Source organism: Limanda limanda, chromosome 7, assembly GCF_963576545.1.
Source record: "Limanda limanda chromosome 7, fLimLim1.1, whole genome shotgun sequence".
Classification (NCBI taxonomy): domain Eukaryota; kingdom Metazoa; phylum Chordata; class Actinopteri; order Pleuronectiformes; family Pleuronectidae; genus Limanda; species Limanda limanda.
In genome coordinates this window covers 13,264,157-13,284,535 of record NC_083642.1, presented here as the reverse complement: position 1 = coordinate 13,284,535, position 20,379 = coordinate 13,264,157, and the positions used below count along the sequence as shown (strand labels likewise).

Below are 20,379 nucleotides of genomic sequence, written 5' to 3'. Positions count from 1 at the left end.
GTGGCACTGTGGTGGGGAACATATTCACTACTGCCGAGATCTGCCTGCGGCCAGAGAGAAGCCGCATCTTACCAAAGAACCTGGAGACACTCATCTACCTCAAAGCAAACTACAGATTGTTATGGACTTAGAGCTAAGAGTCACATAATTTGTTTAATTAAACAGCAACTCAATGATTTGTACCATCAGATATGTTTCTTCTTGGATACTAACCGCTGATCCTCTCTGAGGAAACTGAGTGAGCAACATAACACAGTCCTCACGCTCCTCTGAGATGAATTAACCAGAGTTTCAGTGCATAGGCTCAGGTCAGAAGGGATTTGCTGACTACAGCAGGTGTGGATTGCTCATGCAGCCAGCATACAGACGACCATGTCACATGCTGCAGACTTAGGGGACTAGAAGCTAATCAATACTAGTGTATTTACTTCGTCATTATTTTTGCCTGATCAGGGTCCTCAGACAACCACAAACCCTCCACTCTCTTATTTTCCCAACCTCACAGACAGCTTGTGTCTGCACCAGCCAAAACTGATACACCACCAATAACAAAATGGTTAATTATTGCATAGTGTAGCATATGATTTATACCGATATACAGTAATCAAGAGTGTGACTAATTCGTCTGTTGTTGTTTTTGGAAGGAACGCATCAGCAGGTAAACAATATGTTATTTTCTCTGTGTGTTAATGTCTCATCATTAGGACACAATAAATAAATGAGTTTCACCCCCCCGACGCAGACCTTGCAGATGCGAGTGAATATGTTCAGCACACACCCTTTTTTTTCCAGTGGAGCAAAGCTGACATCTGCTTCACATATCTAATAATTTGACCCTAATTTATTTATATTTTCCGCCTGTCAGTCCCTTATAACTCTCTGTTCTCTCTCAGAGCGGCGGTCAATTCCATTTCATTTTCATTAGCAGCACTTTCCCCCCACTATTTCTAATTTCATGTCCAATTCTGGTTCTGAACTTTGAGCAATTGTAATGGGTTCGGCCCTGCCTCAGCCCCCATGTGCCCCAGAATGAGTGCATGTGGCGTAACAGAGCCCACTGCTTTGTCTGACCTCGCGAAAATATTTTGGAACCACTTTTCAGGGCCTCGCTGACTTTGAAGGAGAAGCTGTGAATGTTGCAGTGTGTGATTCCCGTTGTGTTCAGGAACTCAGTCGCTCAGGGCTGCACCAGTGGGGAGGCAGCATAATTGCGAGTAATTCCATCACAGTTGGATAAGAGTCAGCAGGCAGGCCTCTCTCACAGCCCACACGGCCCCTCTCTCTCACAGCCAAATAGGCTCAAACAAACCAATTGCCAGTACTTTGAAATAAAGTGCCGAAAGATATGTGTTGATATTGCAACCTTGCTCTCTACTGCTACATCAGACTTTTGTGATTAAAAAGAAACTGTCAGACAACAACAATCTGTTTGAAGATGAAATGTGATGTAATTGCAATGATACGATAAAGAGCATCACTTTACATCCTTTCAACGCAGCTTCATCTCATCCCACACAGAACTTAATTATCAAAGATTGCTGTGATCATAACGATCATCGCCTCAGCACGTATTTGGATTCAGATGTGTTGAAAGATATCGGTGCAGGAGTGTCTGTGTTTGTCTTTGTGTGTTTCTGCTCATCATCCCCATGGGTTTAGGATGTTGTTAGTGAGTGTATGAAGCATCTCTCTCACACACACAAGGACACGCACGAGGCAGTGACAGCTCATCCATTCGAGTTAGGCAAGCAGGCTGCAGTCTTTTTGGTAATTGCCTCTGAAATTAATTACTTGGCATGGAGTGAGACCGAGGGAGGGGAGGAAATTGTAATTGAACTGCCTCCTCCCTCCCTCCCCTCCCTCGCTCCATCCCTCCCACCCTCCCACCCTCTCCCGCATGCCTCCAAGTTATTACATCTGCAGTGCAGAAAGCTATTTTCTGTCTGCAAATACACACACTCACACAGACACAAAACCAATTTACCCTCCCCCACAATGGCCTCAGCAGAGGGCTATATCGATGCAGGATGATTTCATAGATTGATTGCTCACGGGCACATGCACACTGGGCCTTGGTGTGACCCTGCACTCTGATTCATACAGACACCAATGCTCACCTTGCACATTGTGTATTTGTATTTGTTTGCACTGCCGAGCTCCCTGTCTTTTCCCATTTTTGGTGGGGGTGCCCTTTAGCTGGCCCTGGTGCTTTGCTAAGGCCTAATGATCCCCAGGACATTAGAGCTGGAACAAAGAAACGTGGTGTTCAGTATCAGGAGAGCCCTGGTTACTCCATACACACAGACACACACACAACCCGGCGGCGTTATTAATAACCTGCCTGCTGCTGGCCTGTTGACAGTTGAAGCCTGTCGGATTACAGAGTCTCCTCGTGTGGGAAATGCACATTTATATACATTTATATGGCACTTTCCTCTCTAAATATGAGATAACAGTGTGGCTAGAACTCTTGTAAGGCCTGCCTGCCCTACTTTCTTCGTGCAGCATCGGCACTTTGACTTGTGTTTGGCCTTTAAGTAGCTAGGGCATGAGGGGGGCCGGGTCAACCGAGCCACCTTCCCCCTGCCCCTGCCAGTCATTCGCATGCTGTGACTCCGACCTCAGCACACAAAAGGTTCTATTTCTGTACATGTACTAGGGTTATCTCTCCACTTACCCCAACTGAATCCCCCTCTCCCCCTCTCTCTCTCTCTCTCTCTGTCTCTCTTTCCTTCCCTCTCGCTCTATCTAACACTGTCACCCACTCTCACAAAATCATGGCCGACAGAAACAGCAGGTTAAGTGCTAAGAAGAAAGAGAAGAAGGTGGAAAACAAAACCAGCGATGAGAAGGACAAAGGAAATGGGAAGGAAAAAAGTGCGAAAAGGCCTGAGAAAGTTTTGAAGAAGCCGGAGAACACCCCCGAGCAGCCGACGGCGGAAGACGAGAAGAGGAATGGGGAAAGCGCAGGGGCCTCAGGAGCGGAGGTGGCCAACAGTGAGGAAAAATCAGAGTATCAGCCTATAGAGCTGCCGCCGTTTGAGATTGTCACAGGGTGGGTAAGACTTTATACACACTCCACAAGAGTTAGAGTCAGCATGTTCTGCTTTCAAACCTGTTTTGCTCTTTAAAAACAGCGTTTTGGTTATTCCCTTCAGTAGAAGAAGTTGTTTTTCTTTCTATTTGATTATGTCGTTTCCATTACATGTTCTATATTGGATTTCCATGAGGATTTATACAAATGACTTGCACCTGCCACCCGTACTAACCCAGCGGTAAGAATAGTCATGAGTCACGGAGCCGACATGGATGCCGGCCCCTGCCATATCACCACTCCGCCGGTAGCATCTGTTCTCCAATCTATTACTGAAAACTACAAGAGATCTATTCCTGTAATCTACCATCCTATTCATATTGTATAAAACGATGGGGTACAATCACTGAATCATGGCATATTAAGGGATTATGGGATGATTGAAAAATCATAAATGCTGAAGGCCTGAAAAAGTGAAAAACCTTTTCACCAGGAAAATAATTTTCGGTCACACTGTCAATGCACCACGATGGAAGAAGACAAATTACATCGAAAGTATTGTCGATATGTAAATGATGTTGAATTGTTTTTTACCTAGTCTTTCAAACCAAATTGAATGCATTTAAAAAAGGAGGATGATGGTAAGTCCTGAAGTGTTTTGCTTGCTGTCAAAACGACTGAAAGGAAAATGAAGATGAATGGACAGTGCAGTGGAGATTCTGGAGTCTATTGGGGCCACAAACAAAATTTCGCAGGGGGCCCCTCAAACAGAGTTTGTCAACATTTATGTTAAAAATAGTGTTACACAAACCGAGGGTTGGAAGTGTAAACTTTTTTATTTAAAAATGTTCACTTACATAAGTACATAAAAAAAACAGAACAATAAAAAACAAAAAACAGACATTTTTGAAATGAGCAGGAATAAGGTGCCATTGGTTTTGTCTTTCTTTTTTCACCTTCAGATGGATAACTCCTCTTCCTTTATTTTTCTTTAATTTCAATTTAAACTTTAAGAATGATACATAACTTTAATTTCCTACCAACATGTTATTGCGAATACTCCATTGGTTGTTGAATAGATAGGGGGGTTGGGCAGGGGTGTAGTCACTGGCCACATTATGAGACACTGCTGTGGTGTAAAGTTTCTTAGCCCTCTGGGGCCCCCTCATGGCCTGGGGCAGTTTCCTGCCTTGCTTGTTCACAATCACTCCTCTGAATGTATCTAAGGAAAACTGTCACTCTCATTGTCCACCAGGGAGCTGATGAGCCAGTTTTACTTCAAGTTTCAGTTCAGGAACGTGGAGTACTCATCCGGGAGGAACAAAACCCTCCTGTGCTTCAGAGTGGACACAGCAGGAGGCAGCGTGGACCCTCTGAAAGGTTATATGGAGGATGAACACGCCACCTCTCATGCTGAAGAAGCCTTCTTTCAGCAGGTAATGAACACACACTCTGAAACCATAAAATATCTTTATACCTGTGTGACTGCCTGGGGCCGGAGACGTTATGTTTATGGGGTATCCATCCATCACATTGTTGTGAACACAGTGTTTCAAAAAATGCTTTGAGGAAATTCCTTTAAATTTGGAGAAAATGCTCAGTTTGACTCGGGAATGACCTGATCCGATTGTGGTGGTTGAAGGACAGAGACCAAGTTGGCCTTGACCTGACAGAAGCCAATCTTGACCTTGTGAAGATGATTGAACACCTTATAGAAATTCTTTCAACTTCGCTACAGGCGCTCACTTCAACTCAAAGATGAAATGAGTAGAATTTAGTCATCGAAGGTCAAAGGGCAAGGTCTCTGTGACCTTATAAGACGTATTATGGTCTCATAAATGTTACATCTGAGGAACACTTTGAGTAAAATTCCTTGAAATTTGGAACAAATGTTCACTGGGAATCAAAGGTCACCTTGTTAACATGTTATTTGAAGAACACCTTAAGAGAATCGTTCAAATTAGGTACAAACGTTCACTTTGACTGACAGATAAACTGATTAAATTTGGGAGTCAACCGTCAAGGGGGTGGTGGTCTCAATAAAACATATTTTTTGCCTCTTGAACTTTAGGGAGTTTCTCCAAATCTTGTTCAGTTGTTACTTGGATTAGCTGATTAAATGTCAGTGGCAAAAGGTCAATGTGACCTGGTATGAGTCTAGAGAATGAAGTGTGCAACTGCACTTATGGGCAGCCATATAACTGCAGGGTGGTAATTCTAGTTCACCTTTAATGCCCCCATAACTCTCTCTCCAGGTGCTCCCGAACGCGTCACAGGAGTATGATGTTACATGGTATGTATCATCCAGTCCCTGCTTGGATTGTGCAGCTAAGCTGGCCACCGTCCTTCAGCAGCGCAAAAAGCTGCGCCTCTGCATATTCTGTTCCCGTCTCTTTGAGTGGGAGGAGCCCGAGATAGTAGAGGGGCTCCGAGCTCTGGTGAGAGCTGGCTGCAAACTGCGGATGATGAAGCCGTCCGACTTTGTGCACGTTTGGGAGACGTACGTGGACAAAGATGAGGAGAGCTTTACACCCTGGGAGGACTGTCAGGAGAACTATGAGTACTATGTGGACAAACTGGCTGACATCCTCAAGTAGATGTAAGTCGATAGGTTTTGTGTTTGCAGTGATGTGAGTCTACATCCTTTTTACTGTCTATGGGAAATGTAAATGTTTTTCTTGATAATGACTCCTTTATTTTTGTCTTTTACCCGTGTTACAGGTGCACAAGATCTCCCCACTGACTCAACCACAAATAAGCCTTCTTGTGAAATCACCACTTTTTGAACATGTGTTCCTTGCAGTCACATTTTATGGTGCATAACAATCAGTAGTAGTTTAAATGAACTCTGAGGGCAACATTTTGTATTTTTTATTTTGATAACTTTGTTGAAAGACACAAAAATGCTTGAATTTCTAGATAAATATGTATTGTATACAGTTTCCAACCGGCAGAGCAACAACATTCACTGCTGAATCATTTATTACATTAAATACGTTTTGGAGAAAGTTAACTTACAATCTAGTGACATCTGGTGTTTGTTCTAAGAATTGAAATGGTAATTGATTATCCTGCAGATGATCACTTTATGTACAATGCATAACTCAAAGCAACAATGTGTGTTTGATGCTTATCACATAAAAAATGTTCTATATTTATTTTCCTTTTACAGTCCATTCATCAGTACCTCAGTTCAAAAAATTTACAATTACCACCAACCAAGTTGAATCTATACACGGTTGTGTTGCAATGACAGTCTGTCCATTGCTCCAGAGTGCAATATCTCATCAACAATTTGATGAATTCCCATTAAATTTGGTAAATCTTATTAAATTTACATTTACTTCTATATAGCGCTGTGGGCAATTCAGAATGTTTACATGACCTTTAAAACGTAGATCCTCTAGTGCACTTTGATACTAACGCAGTGAATATCAGGATGTTAGTTTTGAGGTCAAAGCACACCTGAGGTAAGGTGCCCAGGTAGCTCACCTAATGGAACTCGTACCACTAATGAAGCTGCCTCCTCCTCGCTGCGGCCTGGGTTTGAGTTCAGCTCGGGCCGCTGCATGCCATCCCTGCGCTTTCTCCCCAACTACTCTCTACCTTCTTTATCAAATAAAGCAAAAAATGTTAAAAATAAAAATAAAAAAGCATATGTGAGGCTTTAAGTCCGACTACATGAGGCTGAGCCAGACAAGCTGAATCTTATGTCCTATGATGGCCACCATAGAGAGTTTGGCCTCCACCGATGCCACTTTAAAGCCAAACCTTTATTATTTCACTGCAGTGATAAGCATTGCACAGGAGCAAAATTGTCCGGCCATACATTCATATATAAATATCTAATATATGGTGCCTTATGTCCATCGATGCCATGGACTTCATGAACATGACATGAAGCTATTGTTGTGAATCCATCTTCAGTGACTCATTGTTTGAAGGACACCATCCCACCTTTGTTTTCTTCTGTATCATCGCTCTCAGTTGTCAAAGCTGGGAGGATATAAAGAGCAACATGTGACGGATCAGTAGACAGTTATGTCTCAGCTGTGGAGAAGCTGGCACAGCAACCACGACAATAGAGAAAATATTTCATCAGTAATTTTACCTTGGCCCTCCTCTGTGGTTATGGGTAGCGTGCCGTTCTCCTCTGCTTCTGTGGTTCACATTGTTAAAAAAGAAAAGAAAAAGAAAAGCAGAAAGTGTCAGTGAGAGATGGACTCGATGGACAACAATTAGTTGACGTTCAATCCTTTGAAAGAGCTTGAATCAAACTCGAATCAAAAACTATTATGGTTGTCAAATACTTTTTTTAATACTTTTGGTAAAAAATGTATCCTTACAAACTGTTATGTGTGACTTTTGTCAGGTTTTCTCAGAATTTTGACAGCAAATTCAACATAATTGGGTTTTGAACCATGACACCTTTGCGCCTGGGAAATTAGGATGGACTTTTCACCGTTATCTGACATTTATAGACGAAACAATCAATCAGCAGATTATTCAACCGTGAAAACAAACATTAGTTGCAGTAATATTAGTAATACAAGTTTGTAAATCCTCAATTTTATTCATCTCTGGGTCATTTACCTTTAGGCAATGCATTCAGTCCTTCATCGGTGAGGTACTCAACCATAGGATCGGGTGCATCTACAGGAGAGAGGAAAAACTGTGAACACCAGATAATGCCAACATCTAAAGTCAGACCCAAACTTGCAGATGGTTTCGCTGACAGTAAATACAAAAATAGCTTGGCTATGAATCACTGGTGGGGCAGCATCTGCAGTGTATGAGGAAATGGTGACCAAAAAACCACAATCCATGAGAGGTGTCAAGCATACCACTCCGGTCCTTTAGCTGGGCCATGGTGAGAAACAGGTTTTCTTCTTCGGGTTTGTCGTCATCGTCAGCTGCATGACAGGAAAAGATAAAAGGTCACATCCTTGACAGTTTTGTTTTATTATTTTGCGATAAAATACACAAGCGCTTTGAGTGGGCTTCACATAGTGGTCACTATATAGATACAATTTACATCTACAAAGAGCAACATTATTCAATTGGAGTTGTGTTGATCACTTGGCAAATGTAAGTCTAATATTCACACTCTCAAGTCTCTCTGTATTTGGTCTCTACCTACAGCTGAGAAAATTATCTGGGTCTTTTTACTTTAAAATAAATGTGTCAGTTGCAGAGGAACTGTGGGTTTCTGGAGCTTTTTAACAGAAACCTTCTGCTGTTGCTAAAAATGACCCCATGAGAGAAGTTATAATGATCCAGAAAAGTGAAGCTGTGGCCCCGACAGTTAAACTCTGAGCTGCTCTACACACAATATAAAGATTTGAGTGACAAATCTCTGTAGATTCATCTGTACAAGCGGCCATGTTTTTACATTGGCATTTTATCCAATTGTATTACAGTAAAACTGATTATAGCTGCCTGCATAATGTAGATGCTCAGAATCATTCTTTGCATTCAAAAAGTACCAAACCAAAACAACACCTGGTTTGCGGATGAATCGGAGGACAATGCATCCCAGGAGAACAGCGATAAGGCCGAAGAACAGACAGCCAGAGACGGAGAGAAGCACCCTCCTCTTCAAAACTGCAGTTTCAAAATAAAAACAGAGAAATGAGACTGAGAGAATATTTGTCGGGTCAAAACTCATAACTTTCAGCTGTCACATTTACTCACGAAGGTTCTTTGTCTTGAAAGAATCACTGAATTTTGAATAGGATGGTTGACCAGTGCGATTGCCCTGGCAGGTGTACAGGCTTTGCTTGGGGTCGTTCTTGGGTGTGACGAAATGTCTGTCAGAGGTCGGCTGATCGATTTGAATTCCCTCTTTGAACCTGTTTAAATGTATGTCGAATTTTCAGCATGAATCTTCAGAAAAGTAAGAATCCACACAGCAGTAAATTTAATAAGAAAACAGGTAAGCTGTATTACCATGTGTAGTTCCACTTGTCGTTGCTTGCCTGCACCTCACACCTGAGCATCAAGCTGTCAGTGGCGAACACCTCGGACCAGTCTGTCATCAGGTGTATAGTAGGCCTAGGGCGTTCTGCAGGAAACACAATAAAGACTGTGATGAACACATCATGTGCACAGAAAAAGTAAAAAAAGTGAAAGTCAGAAATACTTTACCTAGAATATCGAGTTTTACAGCCTGACTCTGTTTTGACTGTAAGATTTCATCCACTCCTCTTTTTACTTGGCATGTGTATGACCCAGTGTCTTTGGTCACAACAGAGCTGATGTTATAGTTGTGTCCAGATTTGAGTGGGAGTGGAGTGCCATCTTTGTACCAGAGGTACTCCCATCCAGAGGAGACGTTAATATGGCAGCTGAAGGAGACTGAATCCGAAGTATGCATCACGTGGAACTCAGGTTCCTGCATCAGTGTGACTCTGGGTTTTGTATCTAAGGTTGATGAAAATAATGACAAGCGATAAGAATAACACTATAACAGTAGTAACATTTAAGGAAGGTCACACTCGCCTTTAACTAGATGGTTAAAATGGTTAGTATCAACTTCCTCACCTCACCTGAATGATTAACATCTCTATCTTACATAAAACACATTTTGTTAGCTCTCTCAAAGAAATAAGATAAACTAGGGCTACGTTGTAGACCGAGCCCTGCACTAATATACTAATATATATACTAACCCTAACCCTTTTTTAAATGTATTTATTTAAAAAAATAAAATATATATATATTAAAAAAAATTATATATATTTATAATTTTTTTACAATCAAAATGGATCATGATTATTTAAAATGGTGACTCTGTTGAGAGGTCTCTGCCAATTTCCTCCGTTTGTACAACAATGTCATCCAACCCATCCTACTCCCCGCCTGTACAAAACTAACATAACCCATAATGATAATAAATTAATAGATCTTCCCACGCCCTACTTCTCTGAACTCAATTCTAAGGTGATCACCTGCATCACAACCTCAACACTACATGACATCACTCACCCACTCCACTGCCACTTTAACTTAAAGTTCTGCAAAAGGGGCCGCTTAAGAAAAAGCCTCCTACATGCAGCCATGGCAGAACAAAACAAGACGACCAACCGGTAACCCAGCTCTTTACTGTCAGTAAAAACTTCATGTAATGAGATCTTCTTAATTGTTATTGTGGCTTTAACCTAAAAATGTTACCCCAAGAATTGTTTAAAAAAAGACAAAAGAAAAATCTCACCATAAACTTTGAGTGGTAGTCCAGAGCTGTTGGTACTGTTGACAGGTCTGCTCTTGAGCTTTCCTGAGCAACTATATCCTCCTGCATGTTTGGCTGCAGTGGAGCGGATTGAGAGAGTCCTGGCATCCGAGTCAAAAGACACAGTATCATCAGCCTGGACCTTCTGGTCGTCTTTGTACCAGGTGTACGTCCAGTCAGAGATGCCTTCTTCCATCCCACAGCCCAATCTCACGCTCTCAGAAGGGAACACATCCTTCCACTGGGTCATTTGCTTCAACTTGGGGACAGGAATCTCTAAAAACACACAGACACATGAGCCACTTCAAAAAAATATCCTGAAATGCTTGGTTGTCGAGATATTTTTCCATGAAATCAATAAACACACAAAAAGACAGCATCCATTACAATACACAATACAACCCAACTTTCTTTGGCTCACCAGATATTTGTAATGATCGTCTATCGCTGTGCTGTGTGTGGTATGTCGATTTTTCTCTTTTTGCCGTGCACTCATAATCCCCGCTGACTGATGAATTGGCATCATGAATTCTAAAGGTAGGACTCTTGTGAGGGAGTGCGACTCTATCTTTGCTCCACAGATACTCCCAACCAGACGAGATTTCAACTTTACAATCCAAGGACACTGACTCTCCAACGTACAGTTTGTCAGCCTTCGGCTCTTGAGTCATCACAGGTTTGGGGTGTTCCTCTAAAAACACAAAAGCAGAAGACATGTATCTGTGTGTATTATGTCATACCAGCAGCTCTCCACTGTTCATGAAATATCATAACTGACAACAGTCAACAGAACTTACCTTTAACGTCAAGAAGTATAGCCTGACTAGGGTTGCTAGAGAAGACCTGATTCCTGCCTCTTTTTACTTGGCAAGTATATGATCCTCCATCTGAGGGCCCGGTAGAGTTGATCGAATATTTGATTCCAGAGTGACTGAGTTGATTGTGATTATTGTAATAGAAGAACTCCCATCCAGAGGAGACATTAATGTGACAGCTGAAGGAGACGGACTCTCCAGGGAACATCACCTTGTACTCTGGATCCTGTGTCAGTACGACAGTGGGCTTCTTAGCTGAGGGTAGATAAACATGCTAATTCCATCAGTGTGTTAAATGACTCTCTATTCAGTGTGAAAACAAGTTACAAGATGTACCTTTGTCAGATATTTATCCAATCCTCATGGACTAATCCCCAAAAATGTTAGTACCCAAAATAAAGACAAAATTCCCTTTTATAAATTCCCCCGAAATTGTTCAACCTTAGCGAAGGTATACATGCTCTACTGGGTTTATTTATTTGTATGTAAATTTAGATCAATCAATCAATCAAATTTGTATAGAATAACAGATTTAAAAGAAAACTCACCATATACTGTGAGAGTAAGTTCAGAAGCAGTGTCGCTGCTGACAGATCTGTCCTGGAGGTGTCCCTTGCACTGATATGGTCCTTCATGTTTAGCTGAAGCAGAGCTAATAGTAAGAGTAGATCCATCCGGCTCAAAAGACACAGCATCACCAGCCTTGACCTTCTCTCCAGCTTTGTACCAGGTATAGGTCCAGCCAGAGCCGTGCTGCATCCCACAGCTCAACTTCACACTCTCAGTGGGGAACAGATCCAACCACTGGGTCATATTCTCCAGTTGTGGAACAGGAATTTCTAAAAACAGACACAAGACACTTAGTGTATCATCTTTGCAATGAGGATGTTGTCAACACACACCACAATGGTCCATTGAGGAGAAATAATAAAAAAGCACTGCCTTTATCCTTAATAGTTAAAGAATAGAAAAGCTTACAATAAAAACTAAAAGTTTATGTGCTCAGAATAACGTTTTAAAAAAGTGGTTTATGTGGACTGTCAAAAAGTATCTCTGACGTGCTTCCACGACACTCTTACAGAATATGAAACACGTATTCTCTGACTAATATTCCACTTCTGTGTACTGCACACTTGTGAACTATCCCTCCCTGCATCGTGTTACACCACAACATCCTGCTTCAACAGAAAAGGCTAAGATAACGGAAGCAAGATGCACACAAAATGCTCTTCTCACTCAATATAAAGCAGCTCTGAGGTTGTTTTAAAAAACCTCTTATGTCATTACAAGACTATATAAAATGACAACTCTATTGATGATATGATGCACATTGTAAATCAACAATTTGGCTTCTCCTTAAATACGATGCTTTAAATAATACCTTTTTGCTTTCTTCACCTACCATGAACAGCTAGCTGTATTTCCGGGCTCTGGCTCGTTGATGTTGTTTCACCTCTGGTGGCCTTGCACAAGTAATTCCCTCCATTAGAAAGACTAAGAGGGACGGTGAAGGTTTTGCCGGTGGCAGAAGGGATGTTCCGTCCATTTTCATACCACTGATATATCCAGTGAGTGGACACGTTAACTGTGCAAGTGAAGTTCACAGTTTCTCCAACATACATTGGAGTGAAATCAGGGGACTTGCTCAATGTTGGTTCAGGTGTGTTTTCTGAAAGAAAACACAACATTACAGCTTCTCTCGCTACCTTAAAACTTGTGATGCAGTAATATTCACACAGCAGCAACTTTACAAGCTAAATCCGTAAACCCTAATGGAAATCAATACAGTTTTGCTGTAAAGTCTACATTTAATATTCTGCCTATGGTATAATGTTGTTTAATTTTGACACTGTCATAGTTAATTAATTCAAACATACTTTAACTTCAACTTACTAAAGATAGAATTTTTGACAGAGCAGAACTAGACTGTGGGTCTACTGGCCCTGGTTTGTATCACCATGACTACCTAGTACTGAATGAATAAAATGAAAGATTTAAATGTAGATTTCTCCCTCTTCGTGAGAGTTGAGGGGATCGATACCATTCTGTCTCAGTGTATGCATAATAAATATGGTCTATCCAACAGTCTGTAAGCTTCCCTTTTCTTAGCTTAGCACAAAGGCTGATACAGCTGGGCTCTGTCTGAAGCGGACTGTTTTTTTGTTTAAATTTTCTACAGATATAATTTTTCAGAGAATCCTGTAAATTTTTCTTCTCCTTCTTTGCTCGGTTTAATGTTGGATGGCGACCACCTTCAAGGTGCATTACCACCAACTACTGTGTTGGAGTGTGAATCAGCGTTATCTCAGTATATCTCATTATCTTGTTATGTAAAATTATTTTGTCAAATCATGTCTCTATTCCAATGGTTAACACCATTTCTAAGCTCAGTTCTTCCAATCCATGCTTAAAATTTAAAGTAAATTTTCTATATCTGGCTGGTAAGCATGATCCCAAAATGTCACGGTAACAACAACGAATGGTGTAATACAACATTGATATATCATAACCTTTAAACTTAGTGAACTTGGTGGCAAACAGTCGCTGACATTGTGATTTAGTTGGAGTTGTGTTTTTGAATATTTGCTAAATGTAAGTTCAATGTTTACTTTCTTTTAAGTTCTATTTTAGTCTCCACCAGCTTTTGCGGGAAATGTTCCGTAACTTAATATAAATCGCAGAAAAGATTTGAGTGACAATTCACTGTAAGTTCATCACTATGAGCGAGCCCTTCCTTGTTTTGACATTTGTTTCTTTATTGTAAAGATATAGATAAGAGTTGCTCTACGTGAATTAGTGTAAAGTTAATGTAGGTTATACAAAGGAAGGAATCTCACCATAAACCTTGACTGTAGCTGTGTTGCTGATTCCAGAGTTGACCGGCCTGCCTACCAGGTGAGCTCTGCATGCGTAGTCTCCTTGATTGGTTTGATTGACCGAGGTGAAGTTGTGATACATTTCATCTTTATCCAGGTCCTCGATCTTGTCCACATTTTTGTACCAAGAGTACGTCCAATCAGAGTCAACCTCGCCAACCTCGCATAAGAAATCCACTGGTTCGTCTTTGAACACATCCAGCCATGGAGTCAGCAGCTTCAAATATGGTGTAGGTGGATCTGACAATGTGCACCGCAAAGAAATCTTCAGGGTTAGTTGCATCACAAAAGGGTTTAAGAAAGGGACTCAAAATGTCAAATGCATTGCAAGCTATCGAAAGATTTAAGAAAAAAACAAATATCCAAAAGGTTTCTGTAGATGAAAATGAATAAATTGGTGGTTGTAGTGGAATCTGTGGTGACACACTTACCAGAGACCTGCACGGATGTTGAATCACTCTGCTCTGTGTAGAACTGGCCTTTGCCTCTTTTGGCTTTGCAGAAGTATATTCCACTGTTAGAATGATCTATTAAATCTAAGGTATAAGTATCCGATGTTTGAATTTGACTATCGTTCTTGTACCACTGGTATTCCCATCCAGAGGCCACATCAACCAGACATGTGAAGTTGATCAACTCTCCAGGGAACATCTTGTTAAAGTTTGGACTTCGACTCAGAGTTGCTTTTGGCTTGTTTTCTAATGAGAAAGAGCGAAGAAAATGTTTCAGTTCATCTTTATTATAATGAGACTTTCTGCCGAAATGTGGGTGATGAAACGTAATGAAACCTACCGTAAACTGTGACCTTAAGTTGGCTGCTGGGCAGAGTCCGAGCACTGCTTGTTTTGTGTTGACCTTTACAGAAATAGACTCCAGAAGTCTTTGCAGCGGCAGTGATAGTGAGGATTGATCTGTCTGCAGAGAAAGACAGATTTGGGCCTGTGTCTAGTTCCTGTTCATCTTTTTGCCAGACGATCTTCCAGTCAGAGCTGCCACTGATGTTACATCTCAACTCCACTTTCTCAGAAGGGAACACGTCCAACCAGCTGGACTGCAGCAGCAGGGATGCTACAGGAGGCTCTGGAAGTTTACAATATAGAATAGAATATATTAATATGAAAAATAGTATTATTCTGAAAGAGCATATCCATTAAGGCATTTTGACCTGTGTTGGAATATTTGTATTATTATTCATGTATTTTGATTTGTTGTCTTAAATACAGTTATGAATGAATATCATGTAAAACAGATTCAAATGGATTCAAAACAGGAAAAAAATACAATTACACAAGACCACATGCTTTTCAAATTCCACACATATACAAGTTTTATCCTAAGAACATATGACTTCTAATTGTTTTTCAATGCACATTTTAATTGTGGCATTGATCTAAATACAAACAAGTACAGACATAAAAAAATACAATTATTGCTTGAACCTTTTGATCACAGACATTGGTGATATCACATGGGACATTTCTCATGACCACATTGGTACTTACAAAAAATAATCACGTGTGCCATTTGAAAAACTGGCTGATTTCAGGGAATAGTCACTTTTCACTGTAAATCTACAGAATCTAAGATGTTTTAATTGAAGAACACTGCTTGATTATCTTTGCTTCTTAATATTAAAAATTTAACCTGAAACAGTCGAAGCCTCCATCGATGTTGGTTCAAAGGAGGTCAGAGAAAAGGGCGTGGAGGTAACTGGTAATGAGAGGAGATGTGTTGAGAACAGACATTAGATCAGAACGGTTTTGTGCTTTATCGACATGTCAAGTGAAGACTTAAGCTGTCGGAGTAAGTTCGTTAAAACCAAGAGCTGCCACAAGGAATCAAACTGACAAAGATGCAGGTTGCTTCCTCATCAGATGTGAAAATTTGATTTGGACCATCGGTTAAACAGCATCATACATTTGCAATGGAAAATTTTACAGTTCTTCCATTTGAAGATTTTAAGAATTGAAAGAATTACTTAATCAGGAAGCTAATTTGCAAAAAGACTGACAATGGAAAAATGGAGTATAACATATTAGGCGTTAGTTTTAATCGCCACAAATTATTTGCACAACGTGATACAGAACAATGAACTTGAACTGGTAGAAGTATAAATTTAGGAACTGTCAAGACCGATGACTACAAAGTACTTCATGTTCCTCATGTTTACATAACATATGCTTTACTTCCTAAATGTTCTGGTCTAAGTCTAGCTTAGTACATGCAGAATAAAACATTTAAGTGTATTTGTTATTTTACGTAATCAAATACATTCATTTTCACAACCTAACATTAGATGTTTTTGATAAATGGGATGTTTTGTGTAAATGCTTTCAGACAAAAACTTTTTACTTTTTACTCAAAATAAATACGAGGATATTTTAACGTGTTAAATGTGTCTTACCATTTTGGACATTCTGAGCTCCACAAACAGCAGTGGAATCTACAAGATCAAACAATGATAAAGAGTCACTGGAACAAATGTACATTCAAAAATTCTTTAGATGCGGATAAATCACGAAAAAGTTATGCCATTTAATAAAAATCAAACTTACACATGACAAGGAAGACCCTGATGAGCCACATTTTCCATTGAGCTGCACCTGCAGAAGCCGTGTTCCTGAGTCGAGTCAAACAACTGCTGTGTAGTGAAGCTCAGCAGAGGAAATAGAAAGAGATGGGTGTGTTTGACCAATTCATTTCTAAACTCACCTCAAGACTCAAGCTTTCCTGTCTCTCTATGACATCTGCACTTTTCTTTTTTTTGGTTGAAGCAACAGGAAATGTGACAGCTATACTCACAGTTTTGTTCGCCTTAATTCAAACTGCTTATCTCTGCTGAAAAGTGGAAAGGGGAAGTGAAACTGGCAGAAATGTTCATGTGAAGGCTTGCTTTTGTGTTGGTTTTTTATTGTCTAACCTGTTAAAGAAGAAACGTTGTGTTGGATTTGAAAGACATTCTCCCTTCCAATTTCAATTTGTATGTATGTAAGATTTTACATAGTAAACAGTAAACACATTTTTTTGTTATGAGACTGATTCTGGGCAAAATTTTAAAAAATAAGCATCACTAACTGAGATGATTTTTTTTCTAAAATCATCTGAGAGAAGTTTCCCAGTAGTTATTTTCACACATGTAGGTGTGGCATGATTTTGAAAGCATGAGCGGAAGCTACTGAGGTGAGCTCAACCTATCGAACAAGTCACAGCTACATCCTGTTGTCTTCAGCTTTAGAGACACTTTCCTGACATGAAAATAGAGAGTTAATCTCAACTTCTTTCCCCCTAAAAATCTTTCTCTAACACACGTACAAATCCTAAATGTCCTTATAATCCATTGCTTCAGAAGAAAGTAAGACCTGAAGTTATTGTTCCCTCTGTGGTGAAGTGTGACTTCCGACATTTATGATGTTATGTGTCAATTGTCACGATATCAAAATTGTGTTCATTTGTCTGTGGTTTGTTTCATCATACTCACCACAAGGTGGCAGTATAACACAGGAAATATATATAATCTAGTCCCACCTGGGACAAATGCAAACTGCGTCCCTGACAAAGTGCCACGATTCTGCTGTTACACATAAAAAACCTTAAAAAAGTATAAATATAAATATATTGATACTATAAATACATTACTATAACTTGTGTTAATACATCAATAACAATCAACCTATAAGAAATAAGAAATAACAAACACCTGTGAAATATATTTGTCAAGATTCTTGGTCGTTCAAGTCATGCTGTCTTCAGAAGTTGTATGACTGTACATTGGCAAGGGGACTTGCTTGTGTTTCTTGAACACCTCTCATCCTAAACGACAATTTTAGGAACTGATGCTTACTTCATCAAGAAATTCCTCTGGAAGAACTCTTGGGAAACACCACTGATACCCTGTGGTGGCCCTGAAGTGCAAAACACAACTCTTCACAAAGATTTTATTATCTGCTAGTTCTGAGTGCAATCCACCCAGGTCCGGCCCTGGCAATGTTGGTACCCTAAGCGAGATTTCAAATTTACACTATGTAAATTTAAATTAATTAAATATAAAAAAAGAAAAAAGAAAAATTAAATTAAAAAAAAAAATTAAATAAAATTATCATCATCATCATCTTCATAAGAACAACAACAGCAGTAGTAATGATATAAATAATCCTAATAATAGCTAAAACAATTATAATATTGTAATTATCCTAATCATGATAATAATATTAATAATAATTATAATAATAACGGCAAAGACAATAATAAGAATAACAATAAAACAATGAAAACAGTTCGTTTGAATCCAATGAACACATTTCTCTCTGTGCCATATTGTCTATGGTGATTTGGAACCATTACATAAAAGGTACACAATTATTATATCAAGGGTTATATAAACAGCTATGTCCCCAGTTTGACACAAGTTGCAGACATTTGCTGCATGTCACCCTCCTCTCAACGTATTTTCTATCAGTCTCAACTGTCAAAGTAAAGGTGTACAGATCCAATTAGACATTGAAAATTCCTTCAGAATACGTAAATTTTCACCACTTTCTAACTTTCTGCAAATTTTGGTAAGAAATTGAGCATGTTAAAGCCCTCAAAAAGCCAATTCATTTGCCTGAATAATAATAATAATAATAATAATAATAAAAATTTTAGGGCTGCAAAGCAGCACTGGGTGGGCCCGAGCACATCCATTTTGAAGCGTTGCATGCTTTTTGTCTGAAAAAACAAAAATAACCAGTTCTGAGAGAGAGAGAGACGTAACCTTTGCAAGACATAAAGTTTCCTTTGATCTAGGAAGACTGAAATCAAAGGATTCATGGTCCATGTATGTCCGCGTTACAGAACATCGTGTTTTAATGGCGTGTAATCAAACTTTGACACCACGCCACGGTCACACCGTGTGATTAAAAAAAAATCTGTCAGTCAGTTTTTATCTCCATCTTGTTGTGATGACACTCATCTCAATTTGAAGTTGATCCGATGAAAACCCTGGTACAAGTGTATCAAAGAAAAAATGTGGAATATGGCCAAAATGGCCACTAAATGCAAAATAGCAGGCTTCCTGTTGTGTTTTTCCAATTGCACCAAGAGACTTTTTTGTTTGTCTGGTCATGATACACCTGTATATCGATTTTTGTGAAGATAGGTCAATGGGAACACCTTCTGGGGGTCTCGGGGGGTCTCGGGGGGCACCGTTGAGCCATTTTGCGACGCCCATTGAAAATTCCTTCAGAATATGTAAATTTTCACCACTTTCTAACTTTCTGCAAATTTTGGTAAGAAGTTGAGCATGTTAAAGCCCTCAAAAAGCCATTTCATTTGCCTGAATAATAATAATAATAATAAGGACATTTGTGAAGGAAGAGGAGGACGAGGAGAGCAGTGGTAAAGAGAGGAGGAAGAGGGGATAACTGGTGGAAGACGAGGAGAGAAGTGGTGAGGAGGAGGAGGAGGAGATAACTGGTGAAGGACGAGGAGAGAAGTGGTGGCGAGGAGGAGGAGATAACTGGTGGAGGACGAGGAGAGAAGTGGGGGAGAGGAGGAGGAAGAGGAGGGTGGGCGGTGCGAGAAAAGACACCAGGAGCAGTTTGCCAGTGTCTCAAAACCATAAGACCTCGTTTCTCCTCAGTACAGGTGAACATTTCTGTAGGTGGCCTTTGAAGAACTGCGAAATTTACAACAAAACCTAGGGGTGTGTCCATGTCTTTGGTATGAGGGTCCTTACCTTTCACAGCCACCTCCATCGTCGGGTCTAACAAACATTTAAGCCAAGCAGAAACTCTCCGTCCTTAGCGGGTTAGGCTCCATGAAAGTAAACAATGACTGGAGCTAGCTTGTTCAACGATGTCCTCCCGGTTTCTGCAGAATACACAACTGTGACTCGCGCTCGTTGATTTAAACAGATTCAATAAACACCATTAGCGACTTGTTGATGTGTGTTTGTAAGGAAAAGCGAGAATCAACTTCTAAGAAGCTAAAAGCTGCGGTTCTAAAGTTTGAGTCGTGGGTGAAGAAAGCACATGATTGGTCAGCGACTTCTTCTCCTCCCCTCCTATAATTGTATCGGTAGACTAGCTGAAAGGTGCAGTATCGCCACCTGATGGACCGGAGTGTGCAGAGAACTACACTTCGGTTTGTTTGTAATAAACAGTGATAACAAAATGATTATAGTACAATGTGTTGAAGCAGATTTATACTAAAACTAGGACTCGACACAAGTCTTATATATATATCGATAAATATTGTTTGAGCACCGTAGGTAGTTTGTCATTCTCTGCTCATACAGAAGAAGAGTTTAAAGCCAAAACCTTCACTGGAGTAAAAATATAAAAGAAATGTTACATTTATCGTGATAATTATCGATATCCACTAATTAACATGTATACTTAGCTATAATAATTTTGTCCATTTTGTACAGCCTGAATTAATACT

General features: G+C 40.0%; 2 protein-coding genes across 4 annotated transcripts; one reads left to right on the top strand and one right to left on the bottom strand.

The window, feature by feature from the left end:
- Nucleotides 1-2,777: 2,777 nt before the first annotated feature.
- apobec2b (apolipoprotein B mRNA editing enzyme, catalytic polypeptide-like 2b) lies at nt 2,778-5,631 on the top strand. The gene is made up of 3 exons (XM_061075491.1): nt 2,778-3,055; nt 4,290-4,470; nt 5,290-5,631. Exons 1-3 carry the CDS (start codon nt 2,778-2,780, stop codon nt 5,629-5,631), a joined length of 801 nt encoding a protein of 266 aa, XP_060931474.1.
- A 259-nt stretch (nt 5,632-5,890) lies between these two features.
- Nucleotides 5,891-19,968, bottom strand: LOC133005372 (hemicentin-2-like). 3 transcript variants are annotated; one of them, XM_061075034.1, is made up of 20 exons: nt 19,673-19,968; nt 16,512-16,794; nt 16,361-16,399; nt 15,601-15,666; nt 14,749-15,036; nt 14,388-14,654; nt 13,918-14,196; nt 12,483-12,749; nt 11,629-11,919; nt 11,063-11,335; nt 10,687-10,956; nt 10,248-10,541; nt 9,182-9,457; nt 8,984-9,098; nt 8,729-8,886; nt 8,537-8,638; nt 7,879-7,947; nt 7,628-7,687; nt 7,146-7,193; nt 5,891-7,030 (listed from the first exon to the last, which is right to left on the bottom strand). In XM_061075034.1, the coding sequence occupies exons 2-20, from the start codon at nt 16,540-16,542 to the stop codon at nt 6,966-6,968; spliced, it is 3,258 nt and encodes a 1,085-aa protein (XP_060931017.1). In that variant the 5' UTR covers nt 16,543-16,794; nt 19,673-19,968; the 3' UTR covers nt 5,891-6,965. The 3 variants fall into 3 exon arrangements, with proteins under 3 accessions (XP_060931017.1, XP_060931016.1, XP_060931015.1); XM_061075033.1 differs by having other exon boundaries at nt 16,512-16,610; XM_061075032.1 differs by having other exon boundaries at nt 16,512-16,597.
- Between the last annotated feature and the right edge of the window lie 411 nt (nt 19,969-20,379).

Bases quoted from the DNA above. Each gene is read 5' to 3' on its own strand.
- apobec2b (XM_061075491.1), top strand. From the start codon at position 2,778: ATGGCCGACAGAAACAGCAGGTTAAGTGCTAAGAAGAAAGAGAAGAAG. The intron at 3,056-4,289 runs GTGGGTAAGACT...ATTGTCCACCAG, and splicing joins CCGTTTGAGATTGTCACAGG to GGAGCTGATGAGCCAGTTTT. The intron at 4,471-5,289 runs GTAATGAACACA...CTCTCTCTCCAG, and splicing joins AAGAAGCCTTCTTTCAGCAG to GTGCTCCCGAACGCGTCACA.
- LOC133005372 (XM_061075032.1), bottom strand. From the start codon at position 19,710: ATGTTTGTTAGACCCGACGATGGAGGTGGCTGTGAAAG. The intron at 16,400-16,511 runs GTAAGTTTGATT...TTGATCTTGTAG, and splicing joins CAGGGTCTTCCTTGTCATGT to ATTCCACTGCTGTTTGTGGA. The intron at 10,957-11,062 runs GTAAGTTCTGTT...TTGTGTTTTTAG, and splicing joins TATACTTCTTGACGTTAAAG to AGGAACACCCCAAACCTGTG.